The 21,814-nt window shown below is 44.8% G+C and overlaps 1 protein-coding gene across 2 annotated transcripts in view; it reads left to right on the top strand.

Moving 5' to 3' along the window:
* The window catches only part of PACS1 (phosphofurin acidic cluster sorting protein 1), a 99,341-nt gene that overhangs the window by 61,439 nt on the left and 16,088 nt on the right, over positions 1-21,814 (top strand). For both annotated transcript variants that reach the window (XM_008146928.3, XM_054724653.1), the window contains exons 3-10: positions 8,510-8,599; positions 10,264-10,389; positions 13,503-13,647; positions 13,916-14,007; positions 14,101-14,181; positions 16,813-16,872; positions 17,546-17,706; positions 18,031-18,124. In XM_008146928.3, the coding sequence (XP_008145150.1) occupies positions 8,510-8,599; positions 10,264-10,389; positions 13,503-13,647; positions 13,916-14,007; positions 14,101-14,181; positions 16,813-16,872; positions 17,546-17,706; positions 18,031-18,124 (849 nt within the window). The remainder of the gene's footprint in view (positions 1-8,509; positions 8,600-10,263; positions 10,390-13,502; positions 13,648-13,915; positions 14,008-14,100; positions 14,182-16,812; positions 16,873-17,545; positions 17,707-18,030; positions 18,125-21,814) is intronic.

Genomic DNA, 21,814 nt, shown 5'->3' with positions numbered 1-21,814 from the left:
GTTAAACGCCTTTGCCAAAAGAAATAATTTATTTCCTGGTTAAATATTTAACATTCCATAAAATTTTAAATTATACCAAAAAACTGCAAATATTCTGAATTTTATTGCTTTATTTCTAAGCAGTTGAAAGTAATTACAGATGTTATCACATTCATTTATCCAGATATTCATTTAATATGTATTTATTAAGCATCTGTTATATGCCAAGCATTGTTCGAGGCACAGGGGCTAGATACAGCAGTGAACAAAACAGACCAAAATCCCTGCCTGAAGGACCTTTGCATTCTGGTTGAGTAGCAGTTCTCAAAACGAGGTCTGCAGACTCTGGGCTCCCTAACCCCCTTTCAGGAGAGACACAAGGTTGAAGAGATCTTCATGATAATACTGTGGCATTATTTGTCCTTTCCACTGTGGTGACATTGCATTGAAGTGGGCAGTGGTGGATAAAGCAGCAGGTCCTCAGTGCACAGCAAGGCAGTTGCCCAGGTTGTACCAGTAGTTATTGCATTGTTTACCATCAGACTCGAAGGAAGCGAAAAAGGGCCAGTTTTGCTTACGAATGTCCTTGAAGAAATAGTAAAAATGGCTAATTTACTATATCTCAACCCTGCACTCCATGCCTTTCTAATACTCTGTGTGATAAAATGGGTAATATGCATGAAGCACTTCTGCTTCATAGCGAAGAATGCTGTCATCTCGGGGACAAGTGCTTGTGCAACGAGTTAAAGTCACTGCTTTTTCATGGGACCATTTTTACTTTGAGAGAAGGGCTTACAGACAAACTGGTTATTCAGACTTGGTTATTCAGAAGTTATTTTCTTGAACTGTCACTTCAAAGGAAATAACAGAATATTTTTGACTAATGATAAATAAAATTTGAACTTTCACGTGAAAATCAGAATTTTTAAAAACCTGTCTCTGTCACTGTAGGCTTAACAGCTTCCCAATGCTTATAGACTTTTCTGAAGATATCGGTGGTGATAGTAACAATTGTGATTTTTAAAAATATTGTATAATGAAATGTGTAACTTTTGAAAGATTTACATAATTCAGTGAACCATTATTTTCCAAATGACGGATGCATGAGGCCACAGAGTTATGTTGGGTGAAAGATTCATTCAAAGACCAAAATAGACCAATGGATTGGATTTTATTTTTAACTTTTTATTTGGAATAATTTTAAATTTACAGAAGAGATGCTGGAATAGGACATAGAGTTCCTGTACACCCCTCAACCCGCTTCTCCCAATGTTAGCGTCTTTCTTAACCATAGTGCATTTATCAAAACTAAGGAATTATCACTGGTATGCCCCAGCTGGTTTGGCTCAGTGGATAGAGTGTCGGCCTGCTGACTGAAGGGTCCTGGGTTCGATTCCGGTCAAGGGCACATGCCGAGGTTACGGGCTTGACCCCCAAAAGGGGACATGCAGGAGGCAGCCGATCAATGATTCTCTCTCATCATTAATGTTTCTCTCCCTCTCTCCCTTCCTCTCTGAAATCAATAAAAATATATATTTTTTAAAAAGAATTTTTTAAAAAAAGAAATCATCACTAGTTACAACACTGTTAACAAAAATTACAGACTGGAAAAAAAAAAGAAGAAAAAAATTACAGACTGTATTTGGATTTCCCAGTTTTTCTACTTTCAATTAATTGATTGGATTTTAATATATAAAACAGTATAAAAAACCTTATTGATATGGTTTTGAATTCTACTCAATAACCTTCAAAACACTACCCCTTGTAGAGTTTTGGTGTAGTATCAAAGAAGAATGTTCCAAAAGGCTGTTAAAATGCCCCTCTTTTTTTCTAACTCAATATCTCAGTGAGTCTGAATTATTTTCATATATTTTAACCAAGACAATTTTTTCAGTAGACTGAATATTGAAACAGGTATGAGAACCGGCTAAAGGGATTTGCAGAAATGTAAAAGTTGCCATCTCCTTCAAACATACTGTTGGGAATGTAAAATGGTGCAAAGTTTCCAGGCTTTGGAAAACAGCCTGGCAGTTCCTGAAGAGGTTAAACATCGTTGCTATATGACCTAGCAATTCCACTCCTAAATATTAATTACCCAAGAAAAATGAAAACATCTCCACACACTGCATACAGATGCCCATGGCAGCATAAGCATTAAAAAGTGGAAACAACCCAAGTTCATTAACTGATGAATGAATAAAATGTGGTATATCCATACAATGGAATATTATTCAGTAATAAAAAAGAATAGAGTATATCTGTGCTGCAGTATTGATGAACCTTGAAAACATTCTGCTAAATGAAAGAAGCCAGTCACAAAAGACCACATATTATATGGTTCCATTTATGTGAAATGTCTAGAACAGGCAAATCCAGTGTCAGATAGTAAATGACTGGTTGCCTCGGGGTAGGGAAGGGGGTGATTAAGTTGGTAGAGCAACAGCTAAAGAATATGAGGTTTCTTGTGGGGGTGATAAATGTTCTAAAATTGATTGTGTTGTGCACAACTCTAAATATACTAAAAGCCATTGAATTGTATACTTTAAATGGGTGAATTGGGTGGTATTTGGATTATATCCCAATATAGTTGTTATTTTAAAATGTATGCCATCTTCTTATAAATTGTTTTTGTTTTGGAAAAGTTATTTTTCATAAAAATATTTTTATGTAAACATATGGTAGTCTTATTATAGTCATTTTAAATGAGTTGAATATATTTTTAAATATCTCAGTTTTAATTCCTAATGTGGTAAATATGGATAGAAATACCTGCATAAACAAAGGTTTTTTGGATCCTCAATAATTTTTTAAAATATATGTTATTGCTTTTAGAGAGGAAGGGAGAGGGAGAGATAGAAACATCAATGATGAGAGAGAATCATTGATTGGTTGCCTCCTGCATGCCCCCTACTGGGGATAGAGCCCAAAACCCAGACATGTGCCCTTGGCTGGAATTGAACCTGGGACCCTTCGGTCTGCAGGCTGACACTATCCATTGACCCAAACCAGATAGGGCATCAATAATTTTTAAGAGTTTAAAAGGATAATGTGACTGAAGAGTTCAAAATTATTGTAGTAGAAGGAAAGAGACAACATAATAAATAAAAAACTGATATCCAGGTTTTTCTTGAAATTTAATCTATTCTTAAAAACATTTTGGATGGTAGAAGTCTATCTTCTATTATTTAAATGGGAAAAATAGAAATGCATTTTCAGACATCTTAAACCTCAGCCTATTTCCTGAAATATCACTACAGCACTCTTAAATATCTTTGTGACAATCCACAGAGAATAGTTTTATTTAAAAAAAGAAGAATTTAAAACACCAGTGATACCCTGGCTAGGTAACTCAGTTGGTTAGAGTATCATCCCCTTATGCCACGATTGTGGGTTCAATCCCTAGTCAGGGCTCATACAAGAATCAACCAATGGCCGAAACCGGTTTGGCACAGTGGATAGAGCGTCGGCCTGCGGACTGAAGGGTCCCAGGTTCGATTCCAGTCAAGGGCATGTACCTTGGTTGCGGGCACATCCCCAGTAGGGGGTGTGCAGGAGGCAGCTGATCGATGTATCTCTCTCATCGATGTTTCTGACTCTCTATCCCTCTCCCTTCCTCTCTGTAAAAAATCAATAAAATATATTTTTTTAAAAAAGAATCAACCAATGAATGCATAAATAAGTGGAACAACAAATTAATGTTTGTCTGTCTCTCGAAAAATCAATAAAATTTTTTAAAAATTAAATAAAAATAAAACACCAGTGACTTAATTTTTAATATATTAATACTCATTGATGGGTATTTTTATGTGCTGTAAGTAATGATCCTATAGTATCAGATATAAATTGTTTTGCTTCTATACTGCAAATGAAGGTATACTATTACATAGATTTTAAATGATACATAAAGATACTAAAGATAATTTTTAAATTGGACTCAAGTTGGTATCCTAGGCACCTGGAAGAAGCAAATATTGGGACCCATGAAGGTCTTAGTCTTTGGAGAAGGTGGGAAAGATGAAAGCAGAAATGGATCATGCTTTAAAAGTGCCAGAGCTATGACTGCACTGTACTCTATGTCCTGTTACCTGCATATGCAATTCACTTTAACAGGTTTGCAATCCAGATAATGCATTTGGGATAGAAATGTTTACAGCTATTTATAGCACATATTTGGATAGTGACAGTTCAGATAATGAGGACTGCTGCTATTGGAAGGTGATATGTCCTGTTGGGGAAATAAGTAAATAATATAAGAGAAAGGGGATGGAGCATGCGGGGTGAGGGTGGGGGGTTACAAATTATAGTTTATACGTGTTGGTCAAGGTAGGCCTCATTGAGAAGTCTTTGAAAGAAGTGAGGAAGGGAGCCATGCAGATACCTGGAGGAAGAACATTCCAAGCAGAGGGAATCGCCAAGACAGGGCCCTAAGGCAGGAGTGTGTCTGGGATGCTTGTGTTTGGCATGTCTGGCAGAATCCAGAAGAAGGAGGGGGAGGCCAGTGGGGCTGGAGAGGAGTGAGAGCTGTAGGAGATGAGATTGAACAGGGATGGGAAGAGGATGTGTGCAGATTATTGCAAGGCCTCTGGCTTTCATTCTGTGTGAATTGGAGGGTTTCGCTCGAACAGAAAAGTGATAAGACCACTCTGGCTGCTGTGTGGAGAGTAGACTGAAAGAGGAGCCAGGAGAACCGGTTAATAGGCTACAACCGTGATTCTGGCAACAGAAGAGATAATGGCAAAATTTTTGATTAAGCAACTGGTAGGGTGAAAATGCCACTAGGCGAGATGGGGAAGACTGTGGGTGAAACTGGTTTGGAGGGAAAGTCCAAATTTCAGGTTATCATATTATGTTTGAGATACCTATTAAACATCCATGAGGAGATATCAAAAAGAGAGTTGAATGTATGAGTTTAGAGTTCAGGGAAGAGGTGTGGGGGAGAGAATCATTTGGAGAGTCATCGACATGTTTGAGACCTTGAGTTAGATTGGGAGTGGAGTGCATATAAAAAAGAGGACAGGTCTAAGGATTGAGGCTCCAGGCACCCCAATATTAAAAAGTCATGGAGAAGAAGGACCTGAAATCAAGAAAGAGCAGCAAGAGGGAAAGAGGAAATCCAGGCAAGTGGTGTTCTGGAAGCCAAATGAAGGAAGTGTTGCCGACAGAGAGGGTGGTGGCTCTGTCAAAGCTGCAGAGCGGTTCAGGAAGGTGAGAACAGATCATCACTTCCTCCAAGTGGAGGTTAGCCGAGACGTTGTCCTTGGCAGTTTTGGTGGAATGGTGGTATAGGAAGGCTGACTGGGATGCATTTAAGAGGAAATGGGAGAAGACTTCAAGAGAGCAAAAATAGACAACTCTTGAGTTTGCTATAAAAGGACGGTGAGGTAGGGGTGGTAGTTAGCAGGGCATGTGGGGACAAGAAAGGCCTTAAAAAAAAATAATGGTATGTTATCGTTAAGGGAAATGATTCAGAATAGAGAAGAAAGTTGATTATGTAGGCGAGGGAAGAATGGCTAGAACAGTCTGAGTAGGTGAGAAGGGATGAGATCGCAAGGAGGGCGATTGACAGGCAGGAGCACGGGTTCCTCTGTGTCCCAGCAGCGAGGAGGGTGTGAGTACAAAGGTGGTCAGGAAGTGGTGGGTGTGGCGGGAGCTGTGGGAGCTCTTTTCCTAGTTTTCAGTTTTCTCAGCAAAGTAGGAATCAAGATCATCGGCTTAGAAAATGGAAGGACTTGGAGAATGCAGTGTGATTGCCTGGCAGCCTGAAGATTTGGGGTCATAAATTTAAAGTCAGAACAGTTAGCCTGATTATAGGATTCTCTCCATGCGTGTTCAGCCGGTGCAGTTGGATTTAAACACGGTTGTAATTTACCAAATGAGTACTCAGAGCAATAGCAGGCAAAGGAGTCACGGGCATGGCAAGGACATACTTAGGAAGACTGATGATGGCATTTAAGCTGGGTAAGGAGGAAAGCAGGAACAACAGGGACATGAGGGAGAGTGAAAGGAAGGGAGGATCAATGGATTGTAGGTTTGGTGAGTTTGGAGGATTATCATTGTTGACAAACTAGAGAGAATGAGCTGAAAAGATAGGAAGTGCCCATAGAGAGTGAGTGGGATGCATAAAACGGAGATTACTGGTAAGTTGCTTATAATATGATTATGTGAGTGAGTGAGTGGCTAGAACAAGTGTGAGGACAAGATCACTGGAAGAGAAGAACTTGGGATTTAGAGGTCAGGGTGTTGGAAAGACCATATGTATATTGAAATCAAGTTATGACTGGAGTAGTGTTGGGGAGAGAAACAGTGAGTGAGGAGCCAAAATCAAGACATGAGCAGGAATGACTGGCAGTTCTAGGCGACAGCAACAGCAAAGAATAGAGGATAATATAGTCTTATGACATCAACTCAAAGGGGGAGTTTTTAGGGAGGTGGAAGAGAGAATGTTCTGTAGCTGGTGATGAGGAGCAAGAGGACACCTGCGCCACCTCCACGCCCAGTGGTATGTGGATTGTGGGAGAAGAGCAGCCACCATCTGAGAGGGCTACCAGGAAGCAGGGTCTTCAGGCGCACACACACCAGTTCTAACCACTAGAAATATCTCTGACTCATGCCAATGTCTTCTACCCCTGGCAGAAATAAACATAAACTCAGCATTTCTGAGATTCATTTTACAGAGGTTTCTTAAAAGCCTAAATTAACTCAGGTGAAAACTTTGTCAGGATTCTTGTTTGTAATAGAGGTTACTACAAAAAGCATTGTCTAACAGATAAAGCCGTTTCCTTTATTATTTTAATTGGTATAACGCTATTCTAATTACAAAATATTGTAAAATGCATTTTATTTTTAAAAGGTAGAAATGGATAAGATACCTAAAAGTAAATAATAAAATTTTTAAATTTCTAAAGGAAAATATAGTAGAATATCTGCTCTGATACAGCAGAATAACTTCACAACCTTGGAGTATGCAAAGATTTCTCAGCTGGGACCCAGAATGCATTGAGCATAAGAGGAAAAAATAAATAAAGTTGACTAAATCAGAATTAAATACTTCATCAAATTATTATTAAGAAAATGGATAGCCAGAATATTTACAATACATATATCTGACAATGTCATGTATAAGTTTAAAAGCTTACAACTTAATAAGATAAGCAACCTGGGCAAAGACATTTGATGAAATATGTACTTCATAAATGGAAATTTACAAATGACCAATAAACTAATGAAAATGTTGTCAATATTGTTACTCGTCAGGGAAATGCACATTCCAACCACAATTATATTCCACTGAGTGCATCCATTAGAATTCATGAATCAACTTGACCGAGTGTTAATGAAGCTGTGGGCCTGCTGGGATGGAACTCAGTCTGGTGATTTCTCATAAAGTTAAACATGGATCTCCCTAAGACCCAGCAATTCCTCTCTTAGGCGTTTGCCCAAGAAAAAGGAAAACACACGTCCCCACAGACTTGTACAAGAACAGTAGCTTTAGCCGTAATTGCCCCAAACTAGAAACAACCCAATTGTGAATGTTCGGCAACAGGAGAATGCGTAAACAAAGTGTGGTACACATGTCCCTAGAACAGAATTCTACTTAGCAATAAAAAGGAATGAATGGTACACGCAACAACCTGTATTGACCTCAAATGCATTATGTTGTGCAGAAGAAGCCCTAGCAGAATAGTGTATACTGATGGCTCCATTTCTGTGAAATTTTAGAACAGACCAAGCTAATCTATTGTGAAGGAAATCAGAGCAGTATCTGCCTCTGGGAGGAGTGCAAGATTGGGAAGGTCCAGAGGGATTTTTCCAGAGCAATAGAAGTTCTACATCTTGATACAGATGTGGGGTACACAGTGTGTGCATGTATCCACTCATCGGTCTGTGCACTGGAGACCTGGGCACTTCACTGTGTTTAGATCAAACCTCAACTTTAAAAAAAATCATTTATAGAAATTTACTGGCATTCCTCAGATCCTCCTGCATAACTCTTTATAGGTTAGGAATAGTTTGGCCTAACTTTATTTTTTTAGAGCTAAAAACACTGCAGTGTGTAATACAGTTGAATTTGGGGGTGGGGGTGCTAAAAGGAAAGTTTCCTGGAAAAAAGTTATAGCTGGGCTGAGACCTGAAAGACAAGTTGATTTGCTGTGTACAGAAGCCTGAAAGAGCATCTGAGAAGAGAAAAACCCACACAGACAGGACAGTGCTGCTGAAGTGTCAATTAGAGAGGAAGAGGCAGGCTGAAGTGAACATGGGGAGGTCACTCCACACCCTGGGGGACTGGTACCTGCTCGCCTCTTCCTCCAGAGTATTGGGAAAACTCAATGCAATAACAAACCATTTTCACGTGAAGACCCTTTGTAAACATACAGTACAGTAACAACATCCAGTATACCTATGGTGGTGCCTTGATTCTAATACAACAAAGACTGGTAAGAGTGTAGAGTTTGTCAAAGTTGTTTGCAAACATAGTATTTCAGTCCGGTTTTTGGTGACACGGCTTTGACATCGTTTTTCTTGGTCTCAGGGTTCAAAAAGGATTCTTCGCTCCAATGAGATCATCCTTCCAGCCAGCGGACTGGTGGAAACAGAGCTCCAGTTAACCTTCTCCCTTCAGGTAAGAACCTGCTCACTAATATGCCATGTCCAGTCACATCCCTAGACAGCCCTCCAATCTGGAAACTGTTTTATCCAAGAGCAAGACAGAGCCCCATGAATGAAAGTCACCCAGTGAATTAGCCAGAGCAAGAATGGATTAAAGTCACCTAGAGCTCCCATGGCAGCCTGGAGGGCCAAAGTACTCACTTAGCCAGCCATGATAAGGATGCCAAGACCCGGATGGGCTGCTGAAAAATATACCGTGTCTCATTCTTCTCTTTCCTTTCCTTAGATGAGGCTGTTAGCTCACCTGTCCTACCGCGCTCTGCCCCATCACCTCTTAGTGATTCACAGCACACAACCATTTTGCCCGCATTTTGTAATCTCCATCCATTCTCTTCTCCTCTTTATGTCTGTCTTTCATCACAATCCCAGTAGGCCAAATTGAAGGCATGGAGAAAACACCTGAGCACATGGCAAGGAAAGAGGCAGTTTTCTGAACATGTGCTCTGTGCCAGGCATTGCTGTAGACAGTGGAGACTCAGTGGTGAAAAAGACAGGCAATATAAAGTCATCAGAAAACAAGATAATTTCCGATGTGGAGAGGACAGTGAAGGAGCGGAAACTGGGTAATCCTATCTAATAAAAGAGTAATATGCAAATTGACCGTCACTCCAACACAAAGTTGGCTGCCCCATGTGGACACAAGATGGCCAGCAGAGGAGGGCAGTTGGGAGAGACCAGGCCTGCAAGGGAGGGCAGTTAGGGGTGACCAGGCAGCAGAGGAGGGAAGTTGGGGGCGACTGGGTCTGCAGGGGAGAGCAGTTGCGGGGGACCAGGCCTGCAGGGGAGGGCAGTTGAAGGGGGACCAGGCCTGCAGGGGAGGGCAGTTAAGGGTGACCAAGCCTGCAGGGGAGGGCAGTTAGGGGCAATCAGGCTGGCAGGAGAGCAGTTAGGCATCAATCAGACTGGCAGGCAGAAGTAGTTAGGGGCAATCAGGAAGGCAGGCAGGCAAGCAGTTGGGACCCAGCAGTTCTGGATTGTGAAAGGGATGTCTGACTGCCTGTTTAGGCCCGATCCTACTGAGCAGTCGGACATCCCTCGAGGGGGTCCCAGATTGGAGAGGGTGCAGGCTGGGCTGAGGGACACACACACACACACCATGCACGAATTTCGTGCACCGGGCCTCTAGTGGGATATAGGATTGGGTGGTGGGAGGCCTTTGGGAAGGCCTCACTGAGGAGGAAAAGGAAGTATTTGAGCTGAGAGCTGGATTTTAGGAAAGAGCCAGTCACAGGATGATCGGGGGCAGAAGGAACTGTAAGTACAAACTGTGACGGCCCTAAGCCAGGCACAGGTTGTGCATGGTCATGCATTTTGAAGCTCTGTTGTTAGGTATATAAACGTGTGGGAGTAAGTCTTCTTGATGAATTGACCCCTTTTTTCATCAGGTGGTCTTCTCTTTGTTCAGTTGGTTCTTTTGGACTGCAGAGTGGAAGCTAGATACCAAGCAGAATCAGACCCCCAGCAGCAATTCAATGACACTTCCTTTACGCCCTTACTCCCCCGTGAACAGACAGGAGATGGGGAAGCCCAGAAAGATTGTGTGCCCTCTAGCAGGACGATCCCACCAAGGACCCAGTTGCTCATTAACCATGCTTGACTCTGTTTTGTACTTGGCAGTACCCTCACTTCCTGAAGCGAGATGCCAACAAACTGCAGATCATGCTGCAAAGGAGAAAGCGTTACAAGAACCGGACTATCTTGGGCTATAAGACCCTGGCCGTGGGACTCATCAACATGGCAGAGGTGAGAGGAACACAGTTTCCAGACGTCAGCCTTTAAATCATTGTCTGAGAGACACACCAGGCCCAGCCATGAAAGCCCAATAAATGGTTTTCCCAGCCTGCTGGCGGGGTGTTTCATTTGATAAGTTAGTTCTTATATTGAAAATGCAGGATATACCTCTTTTTTCAAGTACTTCCTCCTACGCATCAAGTTTTTTCTTTAACTTAAAAAAAAATTCATGCCCTGACCGGTTTGGCTCAGTGGAGAGAGCGTCGGCCTGCAGACTCAAGGGTCCCAGGTTCGATTCCTGTCAAGGGCATGTACCTTGGTTGTGGCCACATCCCCAGTAGGGGGTGTGCAGGAGGCAGCTGATCGATTTTTCTCTCTAATTGATGTTTCTAACTCTATCCCTCTCCCTTCCTCTCTGTAAAAAATCAATAAAATATATTTTTTAAAAATTCAAACTTACAGAAAGGTTGTAAGAATATATAAGGAATTCTCATATACCCTTTACCCAGATTCTCCAGTGTTAACATATTACATTTGCCTTATTTTTCTCTATGTATATATTTATGCGTATTTTCTTTTCTGAACCATTGAGAGTAAGCTGCAGACATGATGTCCCGTTGCACATTAATATTGCTCTATGTTAATTTCCTAAGTTATGTGAACACCATGCCTTCATGAAGATCAGGACAGTGTCACTGATACAAGGTTACCATCCAACTCACAGTCCCCATTCTGATGATTGTGCCATGCTTCAGTAACATCCTTCTAGGCCAGTGGTCGGCAAACTCATTAGTCATCAGAGCCAAATATCAACAGTACAATGATTGAAATTTCTTTTGAGAGCCAAATTTTTTAAACTTAAACTTCTTCTAACGCCACTTCTTCAAAATAGACTCGCCCAGGCCGTGGTATTTTGTGGAAGAGCCACACTCAAGGGGCCAAAGAGCCGCATGTGGCTCGCGAGCCGCAGTTTGCCGGCCACTGTTCTAGGCCCAGAATTTAACCTAGGATTATGTGTTGCATTTGGTTGTCATGTCTCTTTAGTCTCCTTCAACCTACAACAGGTCTTGTCTTTCATGCCCTTAACATTTTTTAAGAGTATAGGCTGGTGACTTTATGGAATGCTCCTCATTTGGATTTGTCTGATGTTTTCTGAAGATTAGGTTCAGATTATGTATTTTTGGCAGAATTCCCATAGAAGTAATGCTGTGTTCTTCTAGTGATTTGTCCCATTACTGGTGATGTTAACTTTTATTGCTTGATTAAAATGGTGTCTGCCAAGATTTCCAATATAAAGCTAGTAAATATTTTGTATTTACCAATTTAAAAAATACTTTATAGGGAAATATTTTGAGACTACGGAACAGTCTTTTTCACTAACTAGTTTGAGCATCTGTGATTCTTGCCTGAATCAGTTACTGCTTTGATAGTTGCAGACAGTGGATTTCTAATTCCACCATTCCTTCTATATATTATTAGTAGGCTTTATGTTATAAGATGGAGCTTTCCTTTCTTCCCTGTTTATTTATTTTTAAAAAAATATATTTTATTAATTTTTTACAGAGAGGAAGAGAGAGGGATAGAGAGTTAGAAACATCGATCAGCTGCCTCTTGCACACCCCCTACTGGGGATATGCCCGCAACCAAGGTACATGCCCTTGACCGGAATCAAACCTGGGACCTTTCAGTCCGCAGGCCGACGCTCTATCCACTGAGCCAAACCGGTTTCGGCTCTTCCCCGTTTATTGATTGATTCATTTATTTGAATCAGTAATGGACTTATGGATTCCTGCTTTATGGTGAAGTCTAATCTGCTACTATCATTATTTACTTTGATGCTCAAAATATTTCAAATTTGGCCAGTAGGAGCCCCTCTGGCTAGCTCTTATATCCTTTTTTAAAAATATAAATATATATTTGTATTGATTTCAGAGATGAAGGGAGAGGGAGAGAGAGAAAGAAACATCAATGATGAGAGAGAATCATCAATCAGCTGCCTCCTGCACGCCCCACACTGGGGATCGAGCCGGCAACCCGGTCATGTGCCCCGACTGGGAATCGAACTGTGACCTCCTGGTTCTTAGGTCGATGCTCAACCACTGAACCACGCTGGCTGGGCTATCCTTTTTTATTCTTCACGTACTTCTTTACTTTCTGATATAAAGTATTAGGCTCATCTTGTACTTTTCCTGACCCAGCCTTGGAATGAACTGATCCTCTGAAGAGCCCTGGTTCCTTTAGTGGAATATGGCATTTAGAAACCAAGATCTGGGTACTGGGAGTGCTCATTTCCCAGCTGGGGTATCACTGCTTCTAAACAGAACCAGGAAATATATGTACATGCACGTATGTATCCATACACATCATATCTATTTCCCATCAATATGTACCTATCTGGTCATAAGCCCACATACCAATCAATTCCCATCCAACATCATAGGGCTTATTCTAGCCTTTTCATATTTCTGATTACCAATCCAACAGTAAGAAACAGGCTCCTATGATCCTCAGTGTGCTTGCAGTTCCCCTCCATGCCAGGCAGATCCTCTCAGCTCTGGCAAAGGGGAAGCAGAGGGGGGCCACAAATCAGTTCTCAAACTTATTTCTGTACTTTAGTGCATTAAATAGGGGGAAATGTGGCCATAATAAGTAGAACATGTGGGATAGTCCCACCCATCTTTCTGTCCTCTTCAGGTTTGGTATCAATACGAGGGACTGGGGGCAGTGCAGGGATCTGGACGCCGCATTCCCAGCTGTGTCACGCCCTTTCGTTTTCTCCTGTACTGTAGGTCCTTTTCCTCATTGCCCCACCCAGCCTGGAGAACTAGTCTCTCTGTGAAGGACCTCAGCTAGAATGTCATCCGTGGCAGCCATGTTCGATCTCAGGCCTTGATTTTTATCTTTAAGCACATGGTCTGACCGGTGGTTGGCACTTCCAGAGACCGTTTTAAAATAAGCCCTTGACCGGAATAGAAGAGTAGCCATGCATTGGAAGATAGTGAGAAAGGAAATGTATTAGCAGAATGCCATTCCCGTTGGCTTGCACATCCACTTGGGTTTATGGAAACGGACACCTCTGCGGACCCCTCCGCAGTAAGGCGTTTCCATTGCCGCTGTGACCTCAGGTGATGCAGCACCCTAACGAAGGCGCCCTGGTGCTGGGCCTGCACAGCAACGTGAAGGACGTCTCCGTGCCTGTGGCAGAAATAAAGATCTACTCCCTGTCCAGCCAGCCCATTGACCATGAAGGAATCAAATCCAAGCTGTCTGGTAAGATGTTTGCAGTGTCTGGAAGCCCTGTGGATCCAGAAGGAGCCCATCACCTGGTCTCCATGTGGGGAAGTTGAATGAGATAGTGCCTGAAATGTCCTTAGGAAGGAGAAGTTTAGAGATCCCTGAAAATATAACGTGGCCGACCATGGCTGTGGCCTTCCTCCGCCCCTGCCACATTTCCACCCGCGGGGAGCCATGGTTCCACCAGTCTCGTGGGCCGGACCTTCCCATTGCGAGGTTTTCTTACTGAGGTGTCTGTTTCCAGATCGTTCTCCTGATATTGACAATTATTCTGAGGAAGAGGAAGAGAGTTTCTCTTCAGAACAGGAAGGCAGTGATGACCCACTGCATGGGCAGGTAACTTTCCTCAGCCCCTCACAGGCCGTGTCTGAGAAGCAATGCCAGACCTCCCGGGGTTTCCCAACCGCATTCTATCCTCTCCCAACCTAGGACCTGTTCTATGAAGATGAGGATCTACGGAAAGTAAAGAAGACCCGGAGGAAACTCACCTCAACCTCTGCCATCACGCGGGTGAGCCTCAAAGGTCTGGGGAATGTTTGAGCTGAGATTTTCAGTTGATGGCGGGGGCATGGGAGGGTCTACTCAAGGTTTTAAAGCCTGCACATGACCATCCCCTCCAGGTTCTGATATACCCTGTGCACTGCCTCCTCCACCGCCTAATTAAGAATCACGATTGTAGCAGTTGTCTTAGGATAGAAAAGAGGTTGAGAACCGTTGTTTGAAACTTTGGGACAGGTAATCTTCCTCCGGGAGCAGAACACCGCAGACATCCCACCTCCCCTCCCAGGGGCTGGATGGTTCACATGACGTACTGTCCACTTCATGGCGAAAGCCAGTCCTCTCCAGGAGGATCGCTGTTTTTAGTCACGTGTTGGATTTACCCAGAAATAATCAGCTAGCGCTTGGAACTGTGGACTTGATAAGGTTTAATTACATTAGATACAGTTCCTGCCTTAATGGGTCCATAACCTTACAGACAGATGCCTTTGGATTATATATCTCCTGCATAAGATTTCCTCAGGAGTCACTATTTTTGGTGAGATTAGAGTCCTGAAACACTTAATATCTGAATTTCTAAATTAACTTTGATGGTGGAGTTCCTGTGCGAAAATATGGGAGAGGCAAAAGTGTTAGGAGTTTTTAGAAGAGAATTTCACAGTTTCATTTTCCCCCAGAGGCTTCCGATTCTCTTTAGTGCAGAGCTAGTAGTCTGGGATCCCAAGAGCAGAGATTCCCATCACCTTCAGGAGTGACATAAATGTGGGCCAGATCTTCCAGATGGATTATTGTATCTGAGCCTGGCATTCCACTGTGGAACGAGACTGTCATCTCCAGTCCTCCTGAGGTACCACTTCCATGTGAGTCCTCAAGACTGTGGCCTCGGTTCCCCTGCGGAATAATGACTAGAGAGTGTGAAACTGTTTCATAGTCCTCGGTGGCTGGTCTTTGCTTGGCTCTCCAAAATAGGCGAGGGGTGGCGGGGGGGGGGGGGGGGGTGGCACGTCACCAGAGCCACTGTCCTCTGAGAGTGGGTGAGGCTAGAGGATGGCTCTCTGATGTAGTTCCTTCTGCTAGGCTTTCCCTTTTCCTCTCTGTAACCACAGAGGCCCTGTTTTCTTCCCACAGGGTGCCCCCTGAAGCTTAAGAAACTACCTCTTCCTGTGGTCGCCATAGCTTCCCCGATACAGGGCCAGAGTTCAGTGCTCCTCTTAACACTCCCCACTCCCCCACAGGCTTTTGTTATTAGCTGCAGGCACTTTTCAGTCAGATTTCCAGAGGCGTGGTAATTGTTCTTTAGTCTCTGTCTCCTTTTGTGCACATGCTTTATTCTCTCCCTTCCAAGAACATTTTGTTCTAGACGCGGATCGACGTGCTCTTCTTATACTTCTGTCACTGTGATCCCAAGTTTTTTCTCTGCTGTGAATGACCTTTTCTCCTTTGGAAGCCCTGCCCTTTCTTGAAGGCGTAGCGCAGTCTTACTTGCAAGTTGGTCTTTTCCATCCCCAAATAGTGAGACTGTCATTCAGGCAGGAAGTACTTATGACCACAAGGTAGGCATTGTGCCCAGAGTTGAAGACAGAGAGATAAGGAGGGCCAGTCCATGCCATCAAGGAGCTCACAGTGTCTAGTGACACAAACACATCTAAACAGCTCAGTGGGATGGGTGCCAGAGGAGAGAGCTTTGTGTAAGGGATAGAGGTGCCAAAGGCAAACGTGACCAACTGAGCAGGAGTGCCAGGAGGGCTTCAGGGAGGAGATGCTGAGATGTGGGTTTCTCAGGATAAATAGAACTTTGCCAAGTGGATTTGGGGGCAAGGTTTAGTCAAGGCAGAAGATACCAGTAGAGTTCTGCTCTTCACAGAACTGTAAGCGGTTAGTTTCCACTTGAATATGGGGTTGAGGGGTTGAAGGGTGACATGAGGCTAGAGACAGAACTAGCCCTCTGGGCAGACATTGGTTTGACACTTAATCTCTGTCACCTGGGCAGTACGGACCCACTAAGACCTCCAGGTCGGAGAGTAACATGATTAGATCTACATTTGGAATGGTCACTGGATTTTAGAGGGGACAGACTGGAAAGTGGCTGGACATGGGCAGGTGCCTGCTGAAGGCTGATGCAGTGATCCCAGGGAGGCGAGGACAAAGGCCTAGAGGAAAGCAGTGATGTTACAGATGGAGAGAGGGTAGCAGTGAAGGAACACAGGGCAGAAAGGAGAGGGGAGAGACTCCATGTTCAGAGTCGGGCAATTGGGTGAATGGTGACTCAGTAGCCAGGGAAGGGAATATAAGAAGACAGTGAGTTCCTGTTTGGGAAATGCTGCATTTGAGATGCCTGTGAGTTTGAGGCACCGTGGATCTGAAGGACAAGAGAAAGTAATGAGTGCAGGTGCACGTGTGATGTTACCAGCGTGGTGCAGGGCCCTGGGGACCCTGAGACCTCCTCCTTGCACCTGTGCCCACAGCACTGGGGACCAGTGCTGTGCCCTGGAATTAGTCATAGATTTGAAGTGCCAGGGGGTAGAAGCTGTCTCTTCCCACCTTTGTGTCCTCCCACAGTTTCTCAGAAAATGGGCTCTGGGTCCCTCTGTTGACTTGATCACAAGTGGGTGTTAAGAACTGTTGTGCCATTTGTCCCTACAGCAACCTAACATCAAACAGAAGTTTGTGGCCCTCTTGAAGCGGTTTAAAGTTTCAGATGAGGTATGACCCCTTACTCTCAAGGTTGATGGTGAGTAAATTTCCCTGAGTTGCACCCTTGTTCCTGGGGTGCACTCTTCATTGCCACTGGCAGTCAAGATTCCGGGACCCCCAAGCGAGAAGGTAGCTAAAGGAAGGGCTTTAAGCTACTTGAAAAGAGAAAGACTTCACATGTAGCACCCAAGGCTTCTCAGTATTTGGAGATGGGGCAGCAGGGTTATACCCAACCATTGCTTAATACCCAGCCTCTGGTACAGGGGATCAGCAGTAAATCCAGTTGTTGTTGTAGGTTCCCTTTCCCGCCCATTCCAAGGGGGACATCGTGAGCAATAGCTGTGTGAGGCCGGAGTGTCTTCAGTGCTCAAACCTTGAGTAACCAAGAATTGGCCATTGATAGAGCAGCAGTCTCTCCCTGGGCTCGAGCCGGCCTGGTGCCAGTTGTCACTGGCTCATGGCTTCTGGGTTTCCTTGTGCCCGTTCCTTGGGAGAGAGATGCTAGCACTGCCACTTTTCCTGACACCAGGTTCACAGAGACCACCCCGAGGAGGGTGAAGCTATGGCCTGTCCCTCAATAGGGACTCTCTAGGGAGGCCAGTGGTACCTGTCCAGGAGGAAGGAGTTGCACGTCCACCATAATTGTAAATCAGGATTACCCTAAAGACTTTTTTCCCTGCAGGTGGGCTTTGGGCTGGAACACGTATCCCGGGAGCAGATTCGCGAGGTGGAGGAGGACTTGGATGAACTGTATGATAGTCTGGAGATGTACAACCCCAGCGACAGTGGCCCTGAAATGGAGGAGACAGAGAGCATCCTTAGCACTCCAAAGCCCAAGCTTAAGTGAGACCCCACCTCCTCTAGCAAATTGTCTCCCCATACCTCTCCTTCCTAGACCCTCCCTCACTTCCCCCCATTACCAGGGAATCTCGATTCTTCATTCTTGTTGAGCCTCCAGCTATCTGGATAAAGTTCATTGTGTTTGCTTCTGACAAAAGTCCTTCAGTTCAGGTCCCTACTTGTCCAGCCTCTGCTGTGTCCTTCCTCACCAGGTGTCCTTGAAGCCAGGTCATTGACCTTTCTTGAACACCAGCTCTACCCAGCTCCCCAGGAGCAGCTGTTCTGGGCCCTGGTGGCCACTGACCTGGCTGTGCTTCCTCACCACAGGCCCTTCTTTGAGGGGATGTCGCAGTCCAGCTCACAGACGGAGATTGGCAGCCTCAACAGCAAGGGCAGCCTCGGCAAAGACACTACCAGCCCTGTGAGCAAGACCAATGGCTCTGGGGAAGGGGAGAGGGACCTGGGAAGTGTTGGGGCTTAACACTCTGGGCCCTCTGCTCTTGGCTCATTTTGTGACCTCAGAAGAGCATCTCTTCTTGTTTCAACCTCGGTTGTCATCTCAGTCCTCGCTGGGAGCTTAGCTGTCTGAGGGCATTGCTGTAGCCGGTTGGGTGTTCCTTTTGGTCTGATCCCACCCTCAGTTGGAGCCTTCCCTCCCAGAGCACACAGTGCCTCAAATCCTCTCCCTCAGTGTCTGTCGCACGGTAGCTGGGAGTATGGTGTCCGACCAATGGTAATCTATTAGGCATTCCAGGCTGGAGAAAGAACAGGTGCAAAGTGGGCCGGAAGCCCACAGGTCTATTCAGGAGACACAGAACATATGTAGGTTTGTTTATAAAGGGGGCAGTGCTCTCAAATCATTTAAAATTTAGTGGGCAGGTTCCCGTTTTGCCTGATGACGAGGAGAAAGGTGCTGACGGCTGTAGCACCCCAGGAGCCCAGCATCACCCTGGACCGTGCTCTGTTCCTGCTTGGGAAGGTTCTCCCAGTGGAGGATCAGAGGCAGGGACCCAGGCTGATGCTGTATCTATCTCAGGCCCTGGGAAGCTGTTCTTCCCCTCGTTCACAACTAAAGGCAAGAAGATGACGTGCATGATTTTAGCCCAATGTCTTGTCTTAGGTCAAAGAAATTGAATCTTGTATTTTTTATTTTATTTTATTTTTAATATATTTTATTGATTTTTTTACAGAGAGGAAGGGAGAGGGATAGAAAGTTAGAAACATCGATCAGCTGCCTCCTGCACACCTCCTACTGGGGATGTGCCCGCAACCAAGGTACGCGCCCTTGACCGGATTCGAACCTGGGACCCTTCAGTCCACAGGCTGATGCTCTATCCCCTGAGTCAAACCGGTTTCGGCAGAAATTGAATCTTTTAAGTCTTGCTATTCTTGCCACTTTCAGAGAAAGAATACAAAATTCTTCCTGCAAATAGGTATTAATTGTGGGGAAATAATATGAAGCATGTGAGGTGCCCCATCCCCTGAAAAGCACTGTCTATGGAAGGACTGCCACCTGTCCCAAGTGTGCAGCTAGCTAGTGGGCAGCTGGTGGGCTGCCTTACTGCCTGCTGCCTCCAGGTGGGGCTGTCTTCCACCTAATCCCTCTTCCTGGTGAAGGCACAGCAGGCAGGCAGGCCCTACAATGGTGACACCAGGTGGCGTTCGTGAGGAAAGGAGGGATGGAAAAGCAGCCAGCACCAGGAATCACTGAGAATCCCGCCACAGAGAAACTTAGGGCCTGCCACTTGCAGACCCTGTGCCCTCAGCAACTTTCCAGCCCAGGCTCGTGTGATCCGGAGCTGAGGCAGTCTCACTGTACTGTTTGTGTTTAGGAGGCGGCTGCTCTTTCTCCCGGGGCTGCCGGATGGCCCTGCTGAATCGGCACTGTCCACGTGGACAGATCCTTGGCCACTAGAGCCAGATTCCGTCTTAAAAATAAATATAGGGATGACTCTTCTAGAGAGAAACCTGGGACCTGCGGAGGGAAGACCTTTCAGTGTCCTAGGAATGCAGAACGGGACTCTGCTGTAACAAAATGCAGTTAAATGATTAACTGAGGCAGTGCCCTAGAGCACTAGCAGGGGGACCGCTCAGTAAATGCTAAGGACTGTTGGTATTAAGAAAACTCTTTTCTACTAATGATGGTGTTTCTGGATTGTTGGAATGTATGTGTAGGCTTTACTTTAGTCTTGTTATATGGCTTACAACATTTAGAAAAATCTCCTTAGTCCTCTGAGCCGCGGGTGCCTTATTCATAAGGAAAAGGTGCTGGCATAGGAGCCTAGGTTGCTGTAAAGGCAGTTGAGTATGAGTCTTTACAATATAATGGCCTAAGGTCCCTGTTTAGGCAGAACGTTTATTTGGGGCAGGGCAGGGCTGGGCTGAAAGCATGTGCTCTGGAGGCAGACTGAGTTTGAATCTTGACTTCACCAGTTCGTCCACTAACTGTACTCGGGCAGTTGCCACACCTTCGTTCCTCATTGGTGTAGCTCTGTAAAGCGCATGCCTTACAAGGCAGTGTGAAGATACAGTGAGAAGATGCAGGTAAAACCTCTAGCATGGTCTCTGGTTGATGGACGAATTGATATACTGCGGTTAATCGAAGCTAGATGTCTTTTTAATGAGTCCTTCAAATTCTGGTTTTCTTGGCTAGATTTCAAACTCGCTTTGCTGATTCTCTGTGATATTTCTATTCTGAAGAGCCCATATGGTTTGATGTGGTGTGGAACTTTGGAATTGTAAATGTATTAGGAAGAAATCCTGAGCTTGTGCTCCGTAGGCAGGCCTGCCCGTGCTGCCCCTTTGGCCTTGCTCCCTGATATCTATCATTGCTATTTATTTATTTTTCTTAATCTTTCTTTTTGTTCCCCAAATTTTAGAGGATTTCGTTTATCACCAGAAGCAGAAGGAATTTCTGCTAATACAAATTATTACAGTTGTTGAGTTTTCCCAAGACTTGAGCACACAGCAGCGACATTATTTGCTGTGCAAGCTGGTAACAATAGGCCCTGCCAGTGCTGCCGCTGGGGCAGTCAGGAGATGCAGCGCTTTCGTCAGGACTGCCTGCTGCTAAAGACTGCTGCTTCCATGCACTGTACATAGTGGTGGTAGAGACTAATGCTTCATCACAGTGATAGCCGAAAACATCCCCCACACACCTCCCACCCACACACACGAGCCTGTGCACCCTCTGCAGCAGCCAGCATCGCCCCCCGGGCAGTGCTTCAGAGTACTAGCATCTGCCTCCAGTGCCACACAGTTAGATAGATACGGCTACTGCACTGCCAGTGTCCCAGGCTCCCGCAGAGAGAAAAGCCCTTAGTATCTATAGGAGCAGGAACAGAAACTCAGAGTTGGAGTTTGCTCCTAGTGGGTTGCCAGGGACATCCAGGAGAGTCAGTAAATAGCTGACAGGTGCCCTCCAACCCCAAACCAAGTTAAAGATGTTGTCGGTGTGCCAGCTTTGCTGTGGAAACATGCTGTGGCTGCAGGGCATGCTACTTTAAAACCTTCCAGCAGCCCTAGCTGGTTTGGCTCAATGGATAGAGCGTCAGCCTGCGGATTGAAGGGTCCTGGGTTTGATTCCGGTCAAGGGCACATTCCTGGGTTGTGTGCTCGATCCCTGGTGGGGACGTGCAGCAGGCAGCTGACCAATGATTCTCTCTCATCATTGATGTTTCTATCTCTCCCTCTCCCTTCCTCTCTGAAATCAATTTTTTTTAAATATATTAAACACAAGAAAAACCCTTCCAGCAAAATGGTGTTATCACCCATCATTTGTCACACTGAGACCCAAAATTGAGTGAAATCCTCTTTAGTCTTAAGTCTGACCAGGACTTTGCCATGATTCTACTCTGTTAACATTGGTTATTACATAGTGTGTAAATGACGTAGCTGTGCAATCTGGAGGCAGCTGATTGTGTATGGCTCTGAACCAAACCTTCTCAAAATCTGAGGTCACAGGGTCTGTTTAAAGTATGTTGGGTTAGTCTTGGAGCTGGCTTAGTTCTGTGGTTCTCAACCAGGGATGACTAGTTATCTCCCAGGGGACATTTGGCAATGACTGCAGCCATTTTTAGTTGTCACAGCAGGAGGCAGGGTGGGGATAAGG

The sequence above is a fragment of the Eptesicus fuscus genome, chromosome 13 (genome assembly GCF_027574615.1).
Source record: "Eptesicus fuscus isolate TK198812 chromosome 13, DD_ASM_mEF_20220401, whole genome shotgun sequence".
In the NCBI taxonomy this organism is placed as follows: Eukaryota; Metazoa; Chordata; class Mammalia; order Chiroptera; family Vespertilionidae; genus Eptesicus; species Eptesicus fuscus.
This window is presented reverse-complemented; position numbering and strand designations above follow the sequence as displayed.